At 44.0% G+C, this 25944-nt stretch overlaps 1 protein-coding gene across 3 annotated transcripts in view; it reads right to left on the bottom strand.

Annotated features, from left to right (window-relative positions):
* LRIG1 (leucine rich repeats and immunoglobulin like domains 1) overlaps window positions 1-24522 on the bottom strand; it is a 121761-nt gene extending 97239 nt beyond the window's left edge. For 2 of the 3 annotated variants that reach the window (XM_063703898.1, XM_063703899.1), the window contains exon 1: window positions 23687-24036. In XM_063703898.1, coding sequence (XP_063559968.1) covers window positions 23687-23904 — 218 coding nt within the window. In that variant the 5' untranslated portion in view covers window positions 23905-24036. Of the gene's footprint in view, window positions 1-23686 lie in introns of all 3 variants that reach the window. The other variant, XM_004035856.5, reaches the window with a different exon arrangement.
* Between the last annotated feature and the right edge of the window lie 1422 nt (window positions 24523-25944).

The following is a 25944-nucleotide window of genomic DNA, read 5'->3' on the forward strand; positions in this document are numbered from 1 at the left end:
ACTTTAAAAGGTCCAAGAGACCTCTGAAAAACAGCTGTGGAAACCAGGTTCACAAATGGATTTCTCCAAGTCTCTTCCTATCTCTCAAAGTCCTCAAATCCCCTTTTTCCAAGATGCCACACTGCAGTTCCTCAGTCAAATCTGCTGGCCTCTTCCTGCGAGACACACTGCTGTGTAAATCAAAGCACTAGAAAAAGATGGCTGTCTCTCCAGGGTCACATTAAAGAACCTGCCTCAAAACCCTCTTTAAAAGTTGCTGGCTGAGTGACATTAAATGGATTTCTCAAGCCAGCTTTCTAAAATTCACTAAACCTAGTTTTCTGATTCCATACGCAGGATTCTTCCCAACTACACTGGTATCTTTACCAAAATCCTCATGAGGACTCTGGATCCTCTGTGCAGCCCGGTAGGGATCATCCTACTTATACATCCCAGCAGGCTGCATTTCCGTTCCCTTCAAAGTGAAATTGTGATGGCAACTGATGCACTGTGACGCACGACACACATGTGGTCTGTGAGGAGCCAGCATTCCTATCTCTGCTTTAAATATGTCTGTTGAGTGAGAGCAGGCAGGAACTGAGCCCAAAATGGTAGCAGCTGAGGGTGTGGTCAGTTTTATTTTTTTCTTACATAAAAATATACTTAAGCAGCCAGTATTTCCTCACACACACTGAAGTTAATAATTCACAAACCAACTAACATTCATCAAGGATCAGAAAATTTAAAGGTTGTTTGCACAAACACTCCTGTTCTTGCTCTTACTTAACAGCTGGTTTTTTAACTGATGGCTGCTGTTGCCATTAGGGCCAGGTGGCACTTCAAAATGTTATTTGTTGAGCCAGACACACTACGACCCGGGTCATTTGCCCTCTGGATTCCACGGTATCCAAACTCCTGCGCTTAATGTTGCTTCTCAGACAAAACAGGTAATTCTGGCAAGGCAAAAATACAGGACAAGATGATCCTAGTTTGCTGGTAAAACATTGCTGTAATCATGCTCTCCCTTTTCTAATCTGGCCCCTCCAAATGGACAATCCCCAAAGATGCCAAGGCACAATGGAGCAGTAGGTAGGGCTGGAATAACCTCATCCAAGAGGCAAACTGTCTGGACTTCAGACCAAGATGTCTTATCACAAGGAGAAGATAAGTTTTTATACTTCAGTCATCCTAAAAAAGGAGGGCCCAATCCCCTCTCGCCTCAAACCTTATCCTTTCCACCTTTCTTCCTTTATCTCATTTAAGTTCATTCTCTCATTTTTAAAGATGTTATCATCAGAGCCAGAAATGTAAAATCACGCATAGGTGTGCTGGAGACACACCTATGGGGGAGGAAGAGGGGAGAGGAGGGGAGGTGATCTAATAAAGCCTTCTCCAGCAACTATTTGAGTGATGCACTACAGGATAGGAGTGGCCTGCTGTAGGATAGGAGGATTACCAAACAGATGTTGGTTGTTGTTTCGACCAAAAAAAATTAAACCTTGGGGGTATGAGTTAGCTGCAAAGCCATGGACTTGCTACAAACACACGACACACAGCCTGGGTTTGTGGGCCTGCAATGGCTTCAAGGCCGCATCAACATCTACATAAGTCTTATGAAAGAGGTTACACATTAACCACAGCACATCTCAAGGAAAATCCTATCACCTCCACCATCTCCACACCATTTATTTGCCGCCTTTGAAAAGAACTTTCTGCATGTTGCTACCATGGAATTGGAAATAAATGGAGATAAATCCAGTTTTTGGTTCTACGTTTTTGCTTTTAATACACAACTAATTTCAGTGCATGTAGGTGGTCCTGAAGAGGTAACCAGTTAACCCCAATGGGGCAGAAAATAACAGTTAACTTAAGGGCAGATGTGTAGGACAGCCAACCCATGGTTATCTCGACAGGTGTGCGCAGGCAGGAGTTTCAGGGACATGAGAAAGCAGTGTCCTGGATACTATCAAGAAAGAAAACCCAACGGTAACTCACAGTTGGTGTGGAAATAAGCACACAGGTGTTTATTAAGCACCTGCTGCGTGCCAGGAGGACCACACAGGTCAATAAGGTAGGCTCTGCCTTCAGGGAGTCTGCTCTCACATTTAAGACTCCAAAGCAATTTCCTCCAACAGCTGTTTACAATGCAGATTCCCAGGCCCTGGCACCATAAACTCTGACTAGAGGACTAACAGAGGCTACCATGTCATTATTATCTCACTTGTCTATAGGCAGTTCAGCCCGCTGACCATCTCCCTAACTCATGGATCTCCAAGGGTCTCCACTGTAGGGGTCAGCTTTTTTTCCCCAGTATGTCCCCGCAGGCCTTTTCTCAAGCTCACCACCACCCTCCTGTCAGTTCATCTAGAATGGGACTAAGGAGTAGGAAATTAAAAACAAAACTCAGAAAACCTGACCCTCTACACCCAGGCCTGCAGAGATTTAGTACTAACTCCCTGAGTAGCTCAATGAGCCATTTTCCTTCTGGTTTCTTGCTCTAAAGGAAACCACTGCAGGCCTCGGCTCCCTTTCCCATTAAAAGCCACCGGGGCCATAGTTTTCAATTAGCTCTGTCAGCCCATCACCCTGCAGCCGCCCAAGTTCAATACGTCCTCCCTTCCCCCAGCTTCTGGTCTCCACCAAGCACTTCACACCTCCCTATTGTAAACCTGTCCAGAGCAATTACCCTGCCTGCACTTGGACAGCCTCAATACTGCACTTCTGTCTAATTTATAGCTGCAAAGCTCCGTCGGCAAAGGCAGACCTGCCTCGGAACAGAGGAAATGCAGAGAAAACGGTCAGGCTCTTCCATAAATGCATATGCACAGCCAATTTCCTTAGGTTACAGGAGAGCAAATTCTCCCATTCTCCTAGGGACACTATGTAATAAGCTCCCCTAGAGCGTCTGTAGTCTGGATTCACTGCAAGGAAAACCACTGCTCTTTCCTGCCACATTTTCTTTTTCCCTTGAGATTCCAAACAGACATGCAAGTTATCAGGCATTACACTTCTACCTGTAGATCTTCAAAGTCTTAAAAATAAAAACTCTTCTCGCCTGAGGAAGATAGAGAAAAGCACACTACCAACCAGGGGAATACCCCAAGCTGTTTGAAATTGTACTTTCTAAACATGCTCTGCTTACCACTGAGCAATAAAAAGACAAAGGACTCAGTTAAAATACGGGCAAAGAAACTGAATAGACATTTCTCCAAAGAAGATATACACATGGTCAATAAGCATATGAAAAGACGCTCAGTGTCATTAGTCATTACGGAAATGCAAATCAAAACCACAACACAAGATACCATAACACACCCACTAGGATAGCTAAAATTTAAAAAGAAAGATAATAGCAAGTGCTGGTGAGGTAGTGCAGAAATGGGAACCTTCATACCCTGCTGGTGGACGTGCCACGTGGTGCACACAGCTTCTCCAGGAAACAGTCTAGCAGTTCCTCAAAAAGTCAAACATAGAATTGCCATATGACCCAGTAATTCCACTGCTCGGTATATGCCCGAGGTATACACTCAAGTGAAAATATACATTCACCACAAAAACTTACGCACAAATGTTCACAGCAACATTGTTCATTACAGCCAAAAAGTGGAAATAAACAAAGTGTCCACCAGCTGATGAGTGGATAAAGAAAATACAGTCTCTCCTCATGATGGAAGCATTCTTCAGCCATAAAAATTAATGAAGTACTGATACCTGCCATAATATGGACGAGTCATGACAACACTGTGCTAAGTAACTAAGTAAAAGAAAGTGCCATATATTGCATGATTCTATTTACATGAATTGTCCAGAACAGACAAATCTATAGAGACAGAAAGTAGATGTTGCCGGGGGATGGGAGGAAGGAAGGATAGGCAGGGAGTGCTAATGGGTACAGGGTTTTATTTTGGGGTGATGAAAATGTTCTAGATTAGTAGTTACACAACTCTACGAATATACTAAAAACCCAGGATCCTATCATTGAAAAGGATGAGTTTTGTGGTATTTGAATCACATCTCAATAAAGCTATTTAAAAAAAAAAAAAAAAGTCCTGTTGCCCACCTTAGCAGGCTCTCAGAATTCCAGACTTAAAATGCCACCTAGCTACTTCCATACCACAGAAATGCAGAAAGAACTGCTCCTCTACGTGCCAGGAGATAAATGAACACCCAAAAGAACACCCAGAAAGAACATCAGCTTCTGTCTCCTTCCCAGATTGTCCTATACTCGCTCCCAAGCTCTGTCCATGAGTCCATCAGATGCAGAAAACCTCAGCTAGAGTTTACCCTCCCACAGAAAACACATTCTTGGCATTTTGAAAGAGCATTTCTTTTCTTCCTTTGAGAAATTATTTAGCAAGGCTGTGGAAAGCAGGGCTCCCAGTGGCCATTCAAAAATTAAGACCAAGCCAGAAGGCAGGAGGAAAGGTCACCACAATGGGGAGAAAATAAATTAGTTAGATTAAGATTAAGATCTAACCCTTTTCTGTGGTTGGGGCAGGCGGATTTGAGAATAATAGCATGCTATTTCTGGAAAGTCCCTCCAGAGTAAAAGCTGGGAGGGCGGGGGTGTGAAACTATATGTTTCAGTGTTAGATTAAAATTTGTTGAAGTTGATTGAAAACAGATAGAAATGGCCAACGGTCCCCCTGCCCAGCATAGGTATGCCAGTCCTCTGTGGCTGAGGTCCCTCTATATTTCAGACCACACCTCAGCACTGCCCTCGCCAGCAAAGATGCAGTTAAACGGGAAGGCCCAAAGTCTAATGGGGCCAGGATGCTACACAACATCAAAGAGATTCCAGTTGCTCCCCTTGTGCCATAAACTCTTTCACCCAACATCATTCACACTTTCAGAGTGCAAAGTTCACTCTGATACTGGTGGCTTTCTCACTTTGTAGCTTTTTTGGCAAGTGCCCCTTGGCCTGGTTGTTCATTAATACATAATCAGAACATTAAAAGCATTGTTTCACCTTCTAGGGAAGCTGTGCCCAATTTAATAAAGCCGACATTGTCCCTAGGGTGGGGGGAACCACCTGGAAATTGGCAGAGAATTCAAAGATGCACAGACCGGAGGGTTTATGTACACACACACACACATGTGTACGCACACATACACACACGCATGCACACAGAATTAAGTATTTCACAAGATGTTTTTTATATTCCCCATGGCAAAGGGGCAAAATTAAAATGCTTCTCACCACAGAAACTGACCTGGCATTTCTTTCCCTTAATCCTTTCAATACCAAATTACTCCTTACCTTTAAAACCTTTACAGGAAGTAGTGATCTTTGTGGCAGGAAGACAAATAAACGAGAAGGGATATCTAAAACTCTATCACAATTATCTATGAGAATGCTGGTTCAGTGCACTACTTTTACTTTTCAAAGCACATGCATACAATGACAACTCACTTTCGAGACCATGTTTACTTTGCTGAAAGCCACATTCTAAACATGGGCTCGCTTGCAGAAGGGAAGCAGCTTACAATTCAACCTTGTTTATGCTCCAAGTAGGTTTGACAGAAAAACCACATAAATTTGTTTTAAAATAATTTCCATTTGCTGGAAGCTGTTCCTGAAAGGTTCTCAGCCACGCTAATCTGCGCTGATTCCTACCAGCTGTAGGTACCAGGCACGCTGGCCACAGACGGGGCAGCCTGGGCACAGGCAGGCTGGCTCTGCAGAAGGCTGCAGCAGTACAGGATCAACAGAGCCACTGCAACAGTCCCCTCCGCAACATGCGTCCACATCTGTTTAAGAAGAACCCAAAGATGTCCTGGTTCAGAGTCAACGCATGTGACATGCCTGTTGAGAGCACAGTTTTCTATGCAATTACACCTGTGCTCTCTCAGAAACACAGCTTCCCTAGTACCAAAGAGATGTACTGTGCTCAAGCCCAAAGACCACAGTGGAGGACAGCAGATGATGTACTGGGCTGAGCATCAACAAAGGAAGGAAACTGAAAAAGGAAATATCTGGGAGTATCCTATGTAAAGTCTTCAGCCTCACCATCCAAAGAAATGCAAATTAAAATAATCTGAGGCAATTTCCATCCATTAAACTGGTACACGATTACAGAAATAAACAGCATTTAATGTTTGTGAGGGTGTGGGACAAGCACAAGTTCACATGTAAGTTGGCAGCCTCTTTCTTAGAGGCAGTGGTACCGAAAATATTAAGAATCTGCATACCCAGCGCTATCTGAATTGGGTAACTCATCCTAAGGAAATAAATGGCTAAACATTTATGCATAAGGATGTCTATCAAAGCTTAGGAAAAAGCCTAAATGCCCAATATCAGAGAAACTTTACAAGTTTTATGTAAGTTGTGTAATAATTCATTATACAATAAATATTAAAGCACATTTTAAAAACTGCTTAAAGTCAGGGAAAATATTCAAGATATTGAGTCTTTAAAACATAACTGAAATAGGTATTCAGCCTCAGACATTACTGGAAATTTATACACTATCCAGTGATAATATTTATCACCGAATAATGAAATCAGTTGTTCTTTTTTCTTTTGCACTTTCGTCTTTATTCAACAAATGCCTAACATTTGTCACCAGAAAACAAAAGTAATAAAGACATAATAACTAGGCTAACAGATCAATAGCACCCCCTCCAGCATCCCCCATAAGGCCACCAAGACAGTAATCTGCCTAGACTATTCCAGCTCACTGGGGACAAAAGGCTTCCCTACAGCATCACAGTCCAAGATCTCGATAGCCATTAAAAGAAACGTGTGAGGCTGAGCTCATCAGGGAGAACACAGCTTCCCATTGCCCCTTGCTAGCATGCCTGGGAGACTGCCCAGAGAGGAGCTCCGCGAGCTGGGTTAGCAGTGCTCTCTCTGCCATGGATGGAGATCCTGCGTGTCTGGGGATGGGGTGGGGGCCAATGTCTCACATCTGAAGTCCAAGCTAAAAAGGCCCAGATTTAGAAATGTATCTGCCTGAAGTCTCCTGCCACAGAAGCTTCTATCAATTTACATAGTTACTTGGGCTGGGTCCACAGAGGGCAGGGTAACCTGTCCTTAGTGTTCTTACAGCTCCCTCTGGTCAAGGAAAGCAGTCGTTCTCTCTGCCAGTAGCAAAGAGGGAGAAAAGCTACCTTGGCCTGGTCATCCTTTTTGTCAAAGCAGAGGCCTGAGCAAAGTAAGAGCTCAAGCAACCGAAACCAGCTGCCTGGCGAGGGCTCAGCATAAACTGAGCAGAATAACCACAAGGGGAAGGGTGTCTAGACAGCCTCGGTCTATGGAAGAAGCCACCCTCCCCTGCAGTGTCAACTCTGGAAAAGCAGGCTCCAAAACGCGGCTCCAGCAAAAGAGCAGATGAGAGACCATGTCAACAGCTGGGAAGGGCACCGCGGGCTCCCTCGCCAAATGCAACACAGAGGAGAGCGGCTGAGCCTGGCCCACCTGCCAAGGACAGCCACCAGCGATCCAGCAGGGACGAAGTGCCCGAGGACCCCATGTGGGGAACAGTTCACATGCACTGCTTAAACTACAAAGCCACTTCAGTGACAATTCTTGCATATGGGACTTTTCCAAAATTCAGAGAGACCAAAAAGACCGCCAATTCTAAATGTGGCAGGTAAACAGCCTGTCATCTTTTCAACTTCGGTTCTATTTGTTTCTTCTTCCTTTCCATTCTTCTAAGTTTCTCAACACTTAGAGACTTTGGTGGAGGGTGGTGAGGGGTATAGGAAGCTACTAAACAAGCAAGGTATATTCAGGAAATACACAGATGAAGCCTGGGAGGTCTGAATTATTCTATCTGGCAGAGGTATTTCCATAGGACGTATAGGACTCTACAGAATGAATGCCACTATCTCTATCTACACTGGTATCTGTCACGAGCATTTAATGTGTCACAGGCTTCACACTAGATTCTGGGAATACAATGGTGGACTGGAAACAAAGCCAGTACCTGCATTCAGGGAGCTTACAGACTAATGGGGTAGTCAGAAACGAATCAAACATTCACACAAAACTTCTATACATAGCACTGCAGAATCCTCACGATGGGAATCTAACTTAAAGGGAACGTCAGCCATGGTTTCTATGGGGAGAAACATTTAAGACAGATGAATAGAAATCTGCAAGGCAAAGAGGGAAGACCCATTCTCCAGACAGAGGAAATGGTGGGTGAGGGACATGGGACATGGTGGTATTAAAAAAGTCTTTTAAAAAAGCCCCACGTGGTGGCTGGGACAGGTGGGGCCAGGTAAGAAGTGCGACCAGGGGCAGGTGGACAGTAACAGCTTTAAACAATGGGATTCATGTGCTCCAATTTGCAACTCCGCAAAGACCCCTACAGCTGGGGGCAAGGGGTTGCAAACAGATGTGAGTAAAAAGCTCTCTCCTCCCCCTAAAGTCTGCATAACAAAGTGAAATAGTAATGACAAAAAAAATTTAACATAAAATTTATACTATAGGCTAGGCATGGTGGCTCACACCTGTAATCCCAGCATTTTGGGAGGCCGAGGCCAGCGATTGCTTGAGCCCAGGTGTTCCAGACCAGCCTAGGCAACATGATGAAACCCTGTCTCTACCCCCAAAAAATACAAAAATTAGCCAGGCATGGTGGTGCACACCTGTAGCCTCAGCTACTCAGGAGGCTGAGATGGGAAAATTGCTTGAACCTGTGAGGCAAAGGTTGCAGTGAGTCGAGATCACACCACCGTACTCCAACCTGGGTGACAGATTAAGACTCTCTCAAAAAAAAAAAAAAAGGAAAAATTATCATACAAAATTATTGATAAATTCCACCTTTCTCCTCCCATCTTGCTGCTACATTCCTTTTCTTTTGAATGAAGGGTGGGGGCAGTGGGTCTTTGGCGGCCACAGCACTCTCCCAGGACTACGTACATCTTACAGCGCCACAAATCCAAGGCATGCCAAAGATTTCAGGCGGTGCATAAACTCCATCAGCAGGCTAAACTGTTTATATGTTCTTGAGTTAAAAATACACCACTCGGGTCAGCGTTAACACCAGGGCCTTATCACCAAGGCTGTCTGTGAGCTGGTTACACAAGGCTGGACCATGACTCGCCCATCTTTTAGATGTGTCTCAGTCTGCAAATTATCTAACGATTCATCAGTGAGATGATCATAAAGCCAACAAATATACACGCATTTGAGAAAAACACTTTCCAAACCCAAGGATACTTTACTGTTTATAAATAGTTTACTTTTTTTGATCCCCAAGCATATAATATTCGCAGTTGCTCCAGAAACCAAAGGAACATGGAACAGGAACACAAACCACAACCTAACAGAAACAATAAACAACAGATGGCAAAACATATGTGCATGTTACCACTCCCTTTACCAAAGAGGCAAACCAAAAATGGATCTGACACACACGCCTACCAACAAAGAAACACGCTCTTCAAGATCACATTCAAGACACCATGTATAGAGCACCAGCTGTACAGCCAGAACTACACTAGGTGCTTCAAGCCACCAAAGACCAATCGGCCTCCAGGAATTCAGAGACGTCAAAGGGAGGCCAGAAAGAAGGCAGTGCTAGTCTTACCGTATTTTCTTCTAAACATGTACACGCAGGTCTGAATTCTAAATGGCAACTGCTAGACTCTAAACAAGTCATTCAACTACTCTGGGCCTCATGTATACAACAGAGACAATATTTTTCATAGAGTTAAGATGGTGATGATCAGTTAACACAGATATATCCTGCTGCAGAAAGGTACACTATTATTGCGATAGTTATAATAATAATATTATAGCTACCCTTCCTCAAGCTTCTGCTTGTGTGTTAGGCCCTGTGTTAAATATTTCATTTTTTTCCCTATAACAAGCTTAAGGAAGTCGGCACTACAATTATCCCCATTTTACAGAAAAGGAAACTGAAGTGGAGTAAATTGCCAAGGTCACCCAGGCAGCCAGGCCCCAGAGCTGCCTCTTAACCACCGCGCGTCATGAACAGCACAGCTGCTGCATCCCCACAACCATGGCCCCTCATAACCAGATGCCTGGAATGCAGGACTCTGAGAAGACAAGGACACAACATTATCTTCCCCTGAAGACCCTGAAATACTGCACTGCTCTGGGCTTTTCACTGGTTAGCAAGGCACCTGAACTTAAAGAGCTCAAGACAAACGCTTAAATTCTGATTCTCAAGTCACAATCGACTCAACTAATGATTCTGAATAGCTGATGTTTATGACTTTTTAAAAATGTCTCAAAACAAACGAAAAGGGTCCCAATAAGTAAGTGTGGCTATCATATTGTTTTCCATGTATGGACATGTCTATTTTAGGCATCACAGACTCATGTCCAATCACTCTGCCAATTTCACCTCAATGCTAATATTTTAAACTCTGACTAGAATTTTCCAACTACACTGTAACTTTAAGCTTTTGTGTTTCTTCTACATTTAAAAAGAATGCCATTTCCCAATATATAACTCCCAGATGTAGAATTCACAGATGATTCATCTCACAGAACAAGTGTTCTGAGACATCAGCTCCAAATAGAGGAAAAACTTGGAATTCCCTTCGCCCTCAAAGTAAGAACTTGCCTAGATCTGCTTTGCTCAACAAAGTTTGCTTTCAATTATATTTCCAAATTCTTCTAACAATAACTCCACGGCGTCTGGCACCAACACATCTGATTCTTTGAAGTGGTTCTCAAGCAGAAAGTAGAAAATAAGGAGAAATGGGAAAGGAAGTGAGGACTATCCATAATTTTTGTTTTAGGTCAAATATTCTCTCCAAAAGTTCTGACATATAAAATCAGACAAACCACAAGCTATGACTTCTCATTGAGGGGCCACACTGCAAGAAGCAACAGCAATTGAAGAAAGCCTCTGCATTTAGCCGCTGGCTCCAGAGGGGAAAACATACCCTTAGCACAAAGAAAATGGCCTTTTACTCCTGATATTTAAATTCTAAAAACACTCCTATGAAGTCCTCCACACAGGCCAATCAGGAAAAATTACACTTCAGGGGTAAACCTCAGAACCTCTTAGAGAAACAATGAAACTGGGGGATCCGTTCTGCCCTGAAAGAATGTACCAAGCTCCAAGACAAAGTGGTAAGGCAATAAACAAATAATTATCAAGGGACTCCTAGGTACATGAAATTGAATGATCCCTGCTGCTTTCAAGTCTAAGTGGAGAGAAACACACACACACACATACACACATACAGGGATGTGTGAAGAGTTACCTAATCAGATAGACTCAGAGATTCCTTCGGGAAAGGACAAGATGTAAACAATAAATTCACCAGAACGAGACCAAGTGAGTAACAGGGAGAGTGTGTGACACTGACACACGAGGCTCGAGGAAGGGTGGGAAGATCATTTGGCCTGTTTTGAGCTCAGAAAGCACAATGGAAAAAGGTCATCTTTGGTTCTTAAAGGGAGAATTTTTTTTGTAAAGTCTAGTTTTTTGGATACTCTATTCCTAAAGTAGTCCCTAATTGTTGTTAAACTTCTGTCAAGAAGTTCCAGACCACTAACTGTTCCTCCAGCTTCATTGCATTTTAGTTGTATCCCCAAACAAAACTCCAAATTCCAAGAATTTGTTCCGGAAAACAATAATAAATATAAAAATAAATTTTAAATCCGGAAGTTTCGTTTTATGAAAATTTACATGATAAAGAACGAGTGGAAGGAAAAGAAAAGCCCAAGAATTTCCACTGAAGGCACTAACAAATTCCACGTGGAAGAAAAGTGGACATCCAGAACAAAGAAAATAAAAGCTTCTAGATTCTCAATGAAAAGTATTTTAAGGAGTCCAATTACTGTCATAATTTTCAAGATTTTCAAAAACAGTGTAACTAAGAGGTAACCAATGCAAACCTAGGTAGATGGGTAAATTTAATATGAATTTGGCCAAAAACAGAGTCAGACTTCAAAATTAGAAAAAGCCACAGCCGGGCGTGGTGGCTCACATCTGTAATCCTAGCACTTTGGGAGGCTGAGGTGGATGGATCACCTGAGGTCAGTCGTGAGTTCGAAACCAGCCTGGCCAACATGGTAAAACCCTGTCTCTACTAAAAATACAAACAAAAAAAAAATAGCCTGGCTTGGTGGCAGGCGCCTGTAATCCCAGCTATTTGGGAGGCTGAGGCAAGAGAATCACTTGAGCCAGGAAGCTGGAGGTTGCAGTGAGCTGAGATCACACCACTGCATGCCAACCTGGGCGACAGAGTGAGACTCTGCCTCAAAAAAGAAAAAAGAAGCCACTAGGCTGTACATGTTAATTGGCTGAGTTTCTACCTTGAAAGGGATACACGAAAGATCTTCCTGGTAAAAGGGATGGCAAGCTGGCCCAGAAAGAACAGGCAGTGCAGTGAGTAGCTGCCCTTCCTGTGGCCATGACTACAGAATGTGACAGGTGGCCCATCCAGTCCTTAAAGGCAGTTTCTCAGCATCATTTACAACTTCACTTATGGCAAGTATTCACTGAAGGACTGCCTGAGAAAGATGCTGCCTGCAGTGGCCCTGAGAAAGGACCCTTTGGGAAAACAGGCCTGTAATTTATTTTCCTGTTTTTTTTTCTTTAAATTTTTACCTAAGTTCTTAAAATTCTAAATCAAAGATCTAAAGTGGATCTTCACCAGCCTCCACAGTTTTCTTTGGGCCAGAGGGAAAAAGGAGGTAAAAATGAAGGAAAGCACCACTTTCTTTGTGGAGTATTCACTCCTCCTCAATAATATCTAAAGGTTCACAAAAGGGTCCCTCATTGAGACTCTGCATGCACATACCCTTTTTTCTCTTTGCTGCTTATGGTATCCATCTGAGAATTTCACTCAGAAGTGGCAAACATTGGCCTAGCATGGTAGCTCACATCTGTAATCCCAGCACTTTGGGAGGCCAAGGCAGGAGGATCGCTTGAGCCCAGGAGATCAAGACCAGTCTGGGCAACATAGCAAGATCCCATCTTTACAAAAAAATACAAACTAGCCAGGTGTGGTGGCACATGCCTGGAGTCCTAGCTACTCAGTAGCCTGAGGTAGGAGGATCACTTGAGCCTGGGAGGTCACGGCTATAGTGAGCCATGATTGCGCCACTGCACTCCAACCTGGGTGACAGAGTGGGACCCTTTGTGTGTGTGTGTGTGTGTGTGTGTGTCTCTCTCACACACACACACAGAGAGAGAATGTTTAAGTATCCTAGATACAGATCAATTTAATTCTTACCATCCAATGAAATATAAGTTTACTCCCTTTTTGCTTCAATTAGAATAGAATCATGAACCTAAAAATGAGGGGTCTTAGAAGTTATACATCCCTTTACAGACAGGAAATGAAGTGACTAGCCCAAGGTTATGCTGCCAATCAGTGGCAGAGCTGGGACAAAACCCCAACGTCTCCTGAGGCCCAGCCATGAGCTAGTTTCCCATTCTACCACATCCTCACTTTCATGACTTTAAGAAAATTAACTTTTCCTCTCAGGTGAATCATTTTTATGCCTCTTTGGGCAAGCACCCCTTTAAGAAACTCCATGAAAACGTGGTCTCCTTTCTGTCCAGAAAGACGTTCTGAGCACCACGACTTCACATAAAGTTTCTCCCAAGTAAATAATAAGGTCAGCCAATCTTTATTTTAGGATAGTAATGAAATGAATACAATTTACTCATTTCTAAGTATTGTTTCAAATGACCTTGTGAAAGAATCCAAAAATCTCCATAGAAGAGTCTCTGATTTTTCTATTGGGTAAAGCATAGCCCTGGATAAGGCCAAACCACCCAAAGCAAAGAGTCCTACACAGACTCCAAATCTGAGAAAACAATCAGAGGAATTTGGGATGAGGCAGATCTTAATAACTACAGGGCATGTCAGCTTGTTTTCTGGATCTCCCCTCCTCCAAGATGGAAGGAAACCCTGCTCCCTTCGAGCTGCAGCCTCTGCATCCATCACTTCATTGCATCAACAATCCACTTCCTGGAAGCAACGAGCTCTTCTGACTGTTTATAAGTTTTGCAAGCACTGGGAGCTTGTGTGCCAGAAACTCACACCAGCCCAGGTGGAGGGAGGAAACCACAGACGCAGAGAAAAATTCTTCTTAATTAAAAATAAAACGAAAACTAAGACGGAGGCATGATGCTGGGTCAAGGTACCACCACACTGCTAAAACCAGATGAAAGAATGGTGTTCTCCCAATTTGCAAAACAGCACTTAATTTCACAGAATCTCTCAATACTAAGCTTTTCTGCCCCATACTTAAAAAAAAATGCATTGGAGTGTGCTTCCACTTTTCTAAACAGAGAACCCACTGTAAATGGTGTCTAATCGGTTATCATATAAATTTAATGAAGCTTCATAGATCCACCAGTTTAACCTGACCATGTTGGACAGCTTTTAAGGCCACTGAACACTCCATAATCTACCTGGAATTTGATTTTCACAGATAGAAGATGGAAGTCATTCCAAAAACTAGGATAAAGTGAATGGAATTTGGAGGACTAGTAATTCCCACTCAGATTCCTAAATGAAGCTGCAGCTAGCAAAAAATCCATTCTAAAGAAGCCCCCTCACCAACAAAGTACCGGACTGAGGAGAAATTAAACTATGGACTTTTATAAAATAAAACAAACCATTCAGCAGCTACTTGGAGAACACATTTTCAAATCTGTGTGAAGTTTCAATCAAGCACAGAGGGTTCCAGGAACCTAGTTCTTTGCTTTTTGAAGATTTTTCTTACAGGCTGCCTCTAACTCTATTTAAAGCAGCCTCAAGTAGCCACAGCTGGAGGGTCAGGCCTTACAAAGTAAACAATAGTTAACTCAATTCAGACTCATGACTTAACTACAACCAATGGCTCATTATCTCTCTACTAACAACAGTATCTGAGACATCACTTTTTAAATGATCTATTCCATTTCTAATTATGTTTGTTCACTAATGGATTTTAATCAACAATTAATAGCTTGGTAGAAACCTCCCAAGTAAGAGCTATGTGGAGAAAGTGGAAGGTTAATCAGAATTGCACATTCTGGCAGAGGACTAGCACAAAAGAGCTTGCTAAACACCTCCTGCAAAAGAAAAAAAAATCTGTATTTTGAGAACATATAAACTAGGGTGCACACAGAATGTGCCCAATAAACATTCTGTAAATATATAGCTTACCAAAACGCCCTTTGGAAAAACACAGTTAAAATGAATGTCAATTTTTTCAAAACTTCCAATTTCTTAAAACCACCCTACAGTAAATAGTATGGTATATAAATTATATCTCAATAAAGCTGTTAATTAAAAAAACCTATACATTTGCAGATAAAATGATATGCCTTTGATTTATTTCCAAAGAAAAAAATAAATAAATAACATGGAAGGGCAGAAGCATATTGGGAAATAGATCAAATAAGACAGCTGATGATTGTTGAAGGTGGGTGACAGGTACCTAGAGTTCATTATTCTGTCCACTTGTGTAGATACTTACCTTTCTCCATATTCAAAAGGTAAGAAAAAACACTCCAGAGCAACAGAAGTGAGTTAGTTTATTTAAACTACCTGCCTGCGTATCAACTGTTCCCTTAATTCAAAATTTTTTCTAAAAGCTATGTATTTCAGATCATCTCACAAGAAAAAGAAGCTGTACCTGCAACAGCCTACTTTCTAATCAGTTGTAAGTTTTCTCTAAGCAGAGCCCAGCTTGTTAATTTCTTGTTATCCAGCCCAAAGTGCTAATGCTTGAGAGACAAATGCTTTCAAACAAAAGAGCACTGGAACTACAAGATTTGAAACAACAGCAAGATTATCTGTCCTCCAGTTCAGAAGTGTTCAATCCTTCTCATTGCATTTAACAGGCTATCATCAAGTAGGTAATCCGGAAGAAAAGAATTTCAGTGCAATGTATGCTTTGACCAAGATAAGCAGTAAAATATTTGAATGGCAAATTATAAATTGGTGGAAGGAGCAAAACAGGGAGGGGGAAGCTGTTAAATGCTGCATAAAGGAGTCTTAGAAAATAAAGTTGTGAGTTGTTTTTTTTTCTAATCAGCTAAAAAAAAGAAGAAAAAAACCCTGCATTACGTTCATCTTGTTTCTCAAAGTCCAGCTAATTCTGCTTGTAAGAGAGACCTTCACTCATTTCCTTCATTTTCTTCCTAATAATGTGAGATCTCGAGAATGCAGATCATAAAAGATTAGAGATTAGAACTTTTGACCACAAAAGTTCAAAAACTAATCAATGCAAAACACTTAAAAAGAGGCCATGCTTTCTTTAAACCCTCTAAACGTCACCTTTTGCCAAAACAAACTGAACAAGCAGTAATTAGAACCTGCATCCTGGTTCATAAGGAAACCAAAATGTATTAGGACTTGCAGAAATGAACAGATTGGTTGTTCGCACAATGGGCCTTACCGGTTATGCTAGATTAAATAGTAATAAAGACGAAAACAATCGTGGCCATTCACGTGGGCAAGGCTGTGAATCATGGCCATTCACTGCAGAAGGAACTCAGGTACAGGTGCACAAGGAGTGATAGCAAACAGTAAACAGCTTTTCAGGTGGCATCCTTGCCAGATTCCTCAAATGACCCTGTGTTCCCCGCCTGTGTCCCCTACAAAGTTACTATGCAATTCCAAACAGACCAAAACAAATGAAAAATGTTCTTTGCATACAACTCCACAGTTGTCTCCTGTCCTCCCTCCTCCTCCTCCCTCAAGGTTTTCCAAAGAGAAGTGGGTACAGTGAGGATTCAGTCAGCCCTAAAGTCTGTAACTTAACCCTGTTTGGAAGAGCACACCTGCATTTTTCCAAGCTATTGACTGAGAGGTGCTACTTGCATCTTGGTAGGGTTCAGTTTCAATGAAACCCTAGGAAATAATAGGATAAAATGATTAGTTTAAGGGCCTCTCACTTCCCTGCCACCTTCCCATACCTGCCTCCCTTCCAAAAGGATAGTCGTAAATAGACATAACTATTTGTACAACTGGAATAGATTTATAAAATACCTCAATAATTTTTGCTAATTATATAATCTGTTGCAACTGTTCATAGCGTCCTGCCTGTTTGGCTAAGATTTCCAAGGGTACATGAGGTTCACTTGTGGCACTTCATACATATCACCAAAAATCCATGGGAGAAGGCTGCTTCATACATATCACCAAAACTCACAGGAGAAGGCTGCCATCTTCCCATTCCAAAAGACTCCTTCACAGCAGAAAGGTAAACATTTCCTAGGAAAGCCTCTGCCACCAGCAATATGGCTTGGAAGCTGGGTGTGGTAGCATGAGCCTTGTAGTCTCAGCTACTCAGGCAACTGAGATGGGAGGATTGCTTGAGCCCACGAGGCTGAGGCTGCAGTGAGTCTTGATTGCACCACTGCACTCCAGCCTGGGCAACAGAGTGAAACCCTGTCGAAAGAAAGAGAAGAAAGAAAGGAAAGAAAGAAAAAAAAGAGAGAGAGAAAGAAGAAGAAAGGAAGAAAGACAAAGGGAGGGAGGGAGGGAAAGAAGGAAAAAAAGAAAGGGAGGAGAGACAGAAAAAAAGAAAAAGAAAACAAAGAAAGAAAAAGAAAAAGAAAAGAAAGAGAAAAAGAGAAAGAGGGAAGGGAAGGGAGTGGGGGAGGGAAGGGGAAGGGAAGAAGGAAGGAAGGAATCTGGCTTGGAGAGACTGGCTGTGAGACAGGTTAATAAATTGGAGCTACTGAGGCCTTTAACCTTCAAATTGTGCTCCAGAATCATCATAAAGTAGATGGACCCAAGTTGAGGAACCTAACTAAATATAGGCATTATCTAACTTTGTCCTCACAGCTTCTATAAGATAGAGCATTTTTCTGTCTTTTTAGACATGAAGAGGTTTGCCGAAAATCACACATGTAGCTGTAGACTGGAGGTGCCAGGGATGGACCACAGAATTAACTTTCAACCCCTTCACCACCACTCCTTAATGAAGAGTGTGAGTTGGGTGTGACCACCAGGGGCAAGGGCCCCTGCAAATTTAACACAGTAAAGGTGAGGAAAGCTTTGTCCCTCGCCCATTCTCTCCCCCAGTCAATAACCCAAATGGAGACCAGGGGACAGCTGGGTAGCAAATGCCCATTTAGAAGATATAAAGAACTAAAGGCAGGAAATGAAAAGTATAAAACCCAGTGAAATGGAGAAACAGCTTAAAAAACTGAAGGACTTCTATGAACAGACTGAAGTTATAACTTGTGTTTCAAAAGACTATGCATAAAGTACTTAGGTAAAAACCATTGATAACAAATTATACAAAATATAAGAATATAAGAACATATAAAGCAAAAAGCCTTTGTATAAGAAAAGTTCACAAGCATACCCACCACCCCCTACAAAATAGAGACACAAATTGCCAACTTTCAACTAGAAATTAGACCATCAATAAACTGCAAATTTTTTCTGCAATCTTTATTGATCCATTCATTTTGCTTAATAACAATGGTCATGTATCAAGTACTTCAGCAAAAAACTTCTCAGTCCTAGTCATAATTGGACAATTAATTGGTCAGTCGGGACTGCTCTTCTAAACTGTGCAGCTATATCAAATTCTTTGAGCAAAACATAAATGCAGGTCCCAGAGGTAAACTATTATAAAAATGTTAACCACTGGTCTTCAAAGTGCTCTATTTCTTTGCAGAGGAGGTAAGATCTGAGTTTCTTACCAATTTCCACACTTTAACTTGAAACAAAAGCACAAGATAACCACATAATTGACATACAAGAACTGAAGCCATGAGGTAGACAGAATGAACCCTAGTGGCTCAGTGTCATGCTTAAGTCATAAAAAATAACAGTAACGGTCCCTAAATTTCCCACAGGCTGGTAAACACTGGAGATTTTTAGATATTTGCCCTTCCCTGCCTGGGAATTTTTCCTCCACCCCTCCTCCCTCCTGTCTCAAGACAATGCCATCAGCCTTTGAAACTGCATCCATTGTAAACAGCTCTGAATATTAACACGGCCCAGAGTTCTGTTCGCTTTTAAAAGACCCCCAGGGTTTCAAATTGCAGTCACTGAGGAGGGGGAACGTACCCAGGGAGTAAATGTCACATAGCTCATTCAAAAGGAATTGAAAGTTAGGCTTGCTCGTGAAACTTAAAGTCCTTCTACCTATGGGGTAGGTCAGAGGAATCCCTTTTATGTTTTAAACAAACGAGGAAAAGAAGAAAGACTCTGATACAAGCAACATCCTTTACTGCATATAACAACTTTCAATTCAATGAATTCCTCTTCTAGATTTCCCTCTCCTGTGGATGCCACTTTTTAAATAACTATAGGCTATTTTAAACAACCTCCACCCAGCCTTCCTATCTAACAGAACTTCAGGGCTTTAGCAGGTGCACAGCACTGGGCCAGGTGCATTGTTAAGTCACATAAAACCCCAGTGCTCTCTCCTGCATTCCTGTCCACCCTGAAAGAGAGGATGCTGAAGACTTTGCACCAAGGAGACACCCCTGCAGAAGCCGGAGAGGCCCTTTCATTGTGATCATGGTGTCTGAGGGAGAGAAAGGTCAGCCAGAGGCCATCCCAATGGACTCAGGGAAGCTGCAGGGAGAACCCAGGCAAAGCAATTAACACTGGAGGGAGGAAAGCTTTCAGCTAACGGTGCAGAGCTGGGGAGATGGGACATGAGGACATCCACTAGGAACCAGCTCTCATCACACTACACTTAACGTTTCTTCATCTTTCTGAAGATGGTTCCGAGAATTACTGCTGATAATACGTTCAAAAGTCCAAAGTCTGTAAAATCCAGTAACCAAATATAATTATGCAAAGAGACAACACACTACTTTTTAAAACAGTCCCTTGAAAAGCGGGGCAGGAACAGTTCTGACATGTCCTAAAGGCAAGAGGGACATTGTGTGCCAATACAGAGTTAATTTACATGGGGCGCTGGGAATCTCTGGACACTTCCTACTTTAGCAGTACTCAAAGAATAGATACTACGGCCACAATTTCATATCAGCAAGACTTAAACAGTGTGCCTTTTTCTCACGACAACCAATATTATTTGCCAGAAATCTCACCTTACTCAAAAAAAGTTTTCAGAGAGCTATCAACAGACAAGTTATCCCCCAACAAGAGGGAAGACACTTGTTGCAAAAAAAAAGGACTCTGAGCTCAAGCTAAAGTTCCCTGACACTCTAACAGCACTTGCACCTTTCAGACTGTATTCTTGGCAATTAACCTGTGTTTAAAATGCTCCCTATTCCAAACAACCCAGGTTCTTCCCTGTCCCACAAATCGGAAGATGTTCAAAGTCTGTTGAGTTTAAGTGATATGGAGAAGGAAATATTTCAGGACCATCCATACAACAATCTACTTAAAAAAAAAAAACATGAATCTCAGTTTAGGTTCTAGAACAATTTGGTGATCTGCACTTTAAATTTAATTTGCATAAACAGGATGGAAAGTATTTTCCAAACCCTTAATTCACAACACCCTGAACACCTGGGCCTTCCAGCACAGCTGTAAAATTTGAAAGACAAAGGCCCTCTTTGCTTCCCAACCACAATGGCAACCACAGTTGGTGTTTATTTTCTAAGGTAATCATAAGTACCACTTCTTTGCCAAAACTGGCAAGGTTAGATTTAAGCTAACTGATTTGGTATTGCAAACACATAGTACAAAGAGATCCAAATCAATAAACTCATCTTAATGTGGCTTAGGATAACCACACTTGGTATACACTTCTGTGACTATCCTTGCTTTTGAATGCTCTGTCATCTTCACTCCACACTGAGAACAAAAATCAGGGTTTGTTCTTCCTCTAGGCCTGCCTTCCTAATCCTAATCCCAATCCCAATGGGCTACCATTCAGCTCTCAGGACATTTAAACTAGTAACATTTTGTGACTAAACACTGCTGAAATTTACGGCACAGGTAAGAGTCTAAGGTAAACTGTATTTAATACTTCTTAAATAGCTTCTGAAGCCATGCTCTCAAAAATAATTTCAAAGAAAGCAAATATCTGAGTTCTAAGAAGTTCAACTTCTTCTCAGGTTCTGGGAAGTTGGAATAAGGCTTGGCAGTGGCTTGGTGCTATTTATGAATGTGCTAGTTGGACCATGCCAATCTCACCTACGTAATGGGCTGGGAGACTTAAATTATGGCTTGACTACTACAACTATAAGTTATTGTGCTGAAAAGTTATCCTCAGGCTCCAGAAATGAACCGATTATCATTATCCATTCTGTTTCTTCTATTCACACTGCATTTACATTCACTATTTAAAAGTTTTATTTTTCTTATCAGGCCTAGATTCCACATTAGATGCACTGTTTACAAAAAAAAAAAAAAAAAAAAAAGGTCCCATAAAGCCACAGGTCCTCTGCTATCTCAAACCCACAGCCTGAAGTTGTTTGAACTAGCTGCAGTAAATCCAGTTCATGGGTTTATAAACTAGCTCAAAGCATTTTCTAGACACCGTGGGCTTAGAGCGTGTAAACTTGGTGAAACTACAAGATATTTCATTATATCATATACAGACACTTTCTCCCCTAAAGTCTTGCTGAATCTTAGCCAGGAATATAAACCATATAAATACTCTTATGGAAATTCCAGAATAAGACTCATGGAGACTAATGATTTAAATTCAGAAGTCTGAAGTCTAGAAAAAAAGAACACATTTGCTTGATTTGTCCTTAATCAGAAATAAGAAAACTTTACAAATATTTTTCAAAGGATAGCCATTTTGTACTGCATACTGTGTTGCTACATACTAACCAGAAATCACGCTGCTCATATCTTAAAATCGAATCAGTCAACACCATAATCAGTATACTAAAGTCTACTGATGCTCAAAATACCCACTTTGGTATTTCTCGATCATCAAATGTGTGAGTAAAAGAGAAGGACTTCAATTTTGAAGGTATTTATGCCATGTGAAATGTCACTCCTAGGCAACAGAAAGCCTAAAGAAATAACCAGTATGTTTGCTCCAAAAATTAAAGGGCAAGGCAAAGTGGATCTTGTGACCATAGGAAAGTGCAAATAAGAGGACACCCTGCCCTCTCTGGGAAGTTACTGCTGTGGAACTAAGTGCCTTCCCCACAATGCCACTGACACATGGCATTGGGAGTCACTCTTCCAACAGGTGAACACTTAAGAAGTTAATCTGATTTTGCCCACATGATTCTATTAAAAAAAAAAAAAAAAAAAACTACCGTATGTAAGGGAAAAATCACAATACCCCAGACTAAATAAGAGACTACCTAAGGACAATACTGGGCTCTATCTCCCAGTACTTCACATAGCTCTGCCTCCACCCTACGACCACTGATTTTCACTAACTCAGTAAATTCCATAGAAGCAGATATTGAAAACCTAACTGTAACTAAAGGGTTCCTGGTTGTCTTCAGAACTCTGTAGTGCTTGTTCATGGAGCAGTGTGTCTGGGGCCAAGTTAAAGATTCGTGCCCCATTTTGAGAGGTACAGGATCTTTACATTTAAAAGGAATTAACTTTTCTTCTCTTCACGGCAGTCAGAACACAGGCCACATTTTCTTCGATCAAGCCACAGGTGCTGGTTACAACTTGTGACACCAGTTTTCTCTTTTTAAAACAGCCATAGTCATGCCTAAGGTTACTGCTGTGCCTTTCCTATGTTCTAGGAAAAATGTCCAATTATTCAACCGAAATGCGGACTATTTAAGCTAGGCCTTTTCTGGAAAGGTACTAATGGTTCTACAGAGATGCTAATTACCGATAACTGAACGGGATTTGACTCATGGACCAGATTTGTTAGAAGTAAAATAAGACTATTCTATTCTACCATGTTTACAGAAGTCTAATGCCTTTTTTTTCCTGTCAAATCTCCTGTAAGAAGTGTCCCACTAAGTCCTAATAAGCCCACATCCTGACAGCACAGAAAAGAATCTCTTTCGGGTGAAACAAACAGCTTAAATCAGCCAAGCCCCTGGCACCCTCTCCTGAAGCAGCACTTCTCCAAAACTCATTTGCACCATTTATGGAGGAGAGAGTCTTGAGGGTGGGCCCCACCCCACTGGATCATCAAGCCCAATGGGGCCCCAGGGAACACACAGGAAGGGTCTGGAACACAGTTCCGTAAAATGCCAAACAGGCGGAAAAGGACAAACTCCCAGCACTCACAGGTCGCCAGGAACTGTCAAAGCCCTCCAACTCAGGGGTCCTCGGGGGAAGACTGCCTTCTGCCCCGCACAGAGAGGCAAGTCAGGCCACCACGGTCTTCGGGGATCAGGAGACGGCTACACACACTATCAACTAATAAATAATGTAAACGAAAGATTGGAGCCAACATTCACCTTCATTCATTACCCACTGGAAGACCAAGGAGCTCAGACACCAAATAGTTGGATTACAGGAGAGGAAAAGGAAACGCACCCACATACCCCCACACAGACTTCTTCACACTCTTCTCCAGACGTTCCCCACCCACCCACCCGCAAACACACTCAGCTCCAGACTCCCACTAACCCCCAGATGGCCCACACGACGCATGCTGGCTAACCCCCAAACCTCTACGACCCACGCTCGCTCGTCTCCAGACCCCACGAGGCACGCTCTTCTCCTCCAGGCTCTCTCGCACGCCTACTCCCCCGGACCTCCACGCAGGGTCTCCCCTCCGCCACTCCAACCTGACAGTCTTCCAGCACGCACAAGCACGCACAACTCCACACACACAACCCAGTCCGCACCCCCTCCCTGAGTACGAACCCCCGCCGCTCCATCCCCAAGTGACAGAGCCCCGGGGCGCAGAGAGGGCGGAAAGGGCGGCACTCACAGGCTCCGCGTCCAGGAGGGCAGGTCCCCGGGCAACGCCGCCAGCCCGCGCCCACCGCAGTCCAGCGAGTCCCCAGCGCAAGTGCAGGCGGCCGCGCAGGGCGCCCGCGGGCCGGCCGCGGCGGTCGCCGGCTCCAGCCGAAGCAAAAGCAGCCAGAGAAGGAGAAGGCAAGGCGAGCGGCGCGGGGCCCCGAGCCCTCCCCGGACCGGCCGCGCCATCTTGTCTGGAGCGCGCTGCGAACACCGGGCGCGGAGACTGTGAGGACCCGAACGGCCGCAGACGCCGGCGGGCCCGCGGGGCGCTCCGCTTGGCTCTAGACTCCGCGCCGGGGCATGGCCCCCGCCCCAAGTTCTCTCTGCGGCCGCGGCTCCGGCACTCAGCGGGCCCCCGGTGCCCCGGCCGCGCCGCAGCACCCGGCGGGGGCCGCAAACCCCGCGCCCATCCGGGCCGGCCGGCCCGCCCGCCCGCGCTAGCTGCGAACTCCGCCGATTCGGGCAAGGTGTACCCAGCCTGCGCTCTTCGTCCGCCCGGGGCACACCGAGTGCCGCTACCGACACCGGCCGAGGGCAGTGCTGCCGCTGCGCCTGGAAGACAGGCGTTCAGCCCCGCAGCCCGAGCTCGGTGCCGGCACGCATCTTCCTCTGGGCTCGGAGCGCAAAGCCGTAGACCTCGGGCTGGACGGCGCGGCCGGCCCCGCGCTGGGAGGCCCCAGTGCGCCTCGCTGTCCCCACGCCGCGGCCAGAGAGCGCGCGCGCGCAGCTTCGGGTTCCGCACGGCTCCTCCGCGCAGCAAGAGTCCCGCCGACCTCGCGGCCGAACAATCAGCCGCTTGCTGCTCGCCTCCCTCCGGCCCAGCCCCGGCCGGTCCCCCAAGCCCCGCCCCCGGCCGCTCGCCGGCACACACCCCCTAGGCTCCGCACTCGGCGGCTGCCTGCTGGCCCACGTTGGATGCTTTGCAACAGCGCCCCGCCACGCCTCCCCGCCTGCTGCTCATTGGCTGCCGGAGTCCACCGTGGCCAGCCTCGAGGGCCATTGGAGCGCTCGCTGTGATCCCGCCCCTCCCGCTTCACCGGCTACCCCGCCCCCACACTCTTTTCCCACCCAAGGTGTGAAGGGCGGGAGACTGGGAGGAGAAAGGGAGGGACGGCCCCCGCCTCTTAAAGGAGACACGCAGGTTGTTGTTGGAGAACGGGAACGCGGGCTGGGGAAAGGAGGCGTGAAGATATGCCCTCTGCGTCAAGAAGGGGAGAGAAAGTTAAGAGGGTAACGCCCCCGTTTTGGGGCTGTCTGGCCCCAAGGCTTTTTACGTCCTCCTCAGGCTGCAAGCAGGACTGCAGATTAGAAGCAAACCCGCGTCCGTTTTCCAGGTGTCTTCCAAAAGCGAAGACACAGGTTTAAAACTTAACACATTTCTTCCTGACTGGGACATCCTTGGTTATTTCATTAGGCATGGTCCCCTTCCTCCTCGAGCAGCCTGGAGCATCTGCTCCTGACTTGTTCTTCACGTCCTAAATCCAGCAATATGTCCTTGATTACTAAAATGAATGTGTGCTGCAGAAACCTAGTCTCAAAGGTGCACCCTCGGCCAGGAGTGGTGGCTCACGCCTGTAATCCCAGCAGTTTGGCAGGCCAAGGCGGGCGGATCACCTGAGGTCAGGAATTCGAGACCAGCCTGGCCAACATGGTAAAACCCCGTCTGTACTAAAAATGAAAAATACAAAAATTAGCCAGGTGTGGTGGTGCACACCTGTAATCCCAGCTACGGGAGGCTGGGACAGGAGAGCTGCTTGAACCCCGGAGGCGGAGGCTGCAATGAGCAGAGACTTGTCACTGAATTGTCACTGAATTCCAGCCTGGGTGACAGAGCGAAACTCCGTCTCAAAAAAAAAAAAAAAGTGCACTCTCCTTCCCAGCTAGTGAGTTGAAGGGTACTTCTAGAAATGCTGCAGCCTTTGATAAAGGGGTTGCTTTGTTGTTGTCATTGGGTTTTTGTTTTAATCAGTCTTTTTAAGATGATTTTCAAGAAGCCATAGTGTATTCGTAAGAGACAGAGTTAAAGGAGAAATAATAGTTAACAAAGCTTCTAACTTTGGCTCTTAAAGATCAGACCATAGTAGTAGTGTGTTACGATAGTACGTGGTAACATTAAGCAGACATATACACATTGAGAAAAAAGGAAAAAGATTACCACTGTAACATATAGCTGCCCTCTGGGCGTTTTGGTTTGCTAGTGTCTCATATCCCTTCCCAAGAGTATGC

The sequence above is a fragment of the Gorilla gorilla genome, chromosome 2, assembly GCF_029281585.2.
Source record: "Gorilla gorilla gorilla isolate KB3781 chromosome 2, NHGRI_mGorGor1-v2.1_pri, whole genome shotgun sequence".
Taxonomy (NCBI): Eukaryota; Metazoa; Chordata; class Mammalia; order Primates; family Hominidae; genus Gorilla; species Gorilla gorilla.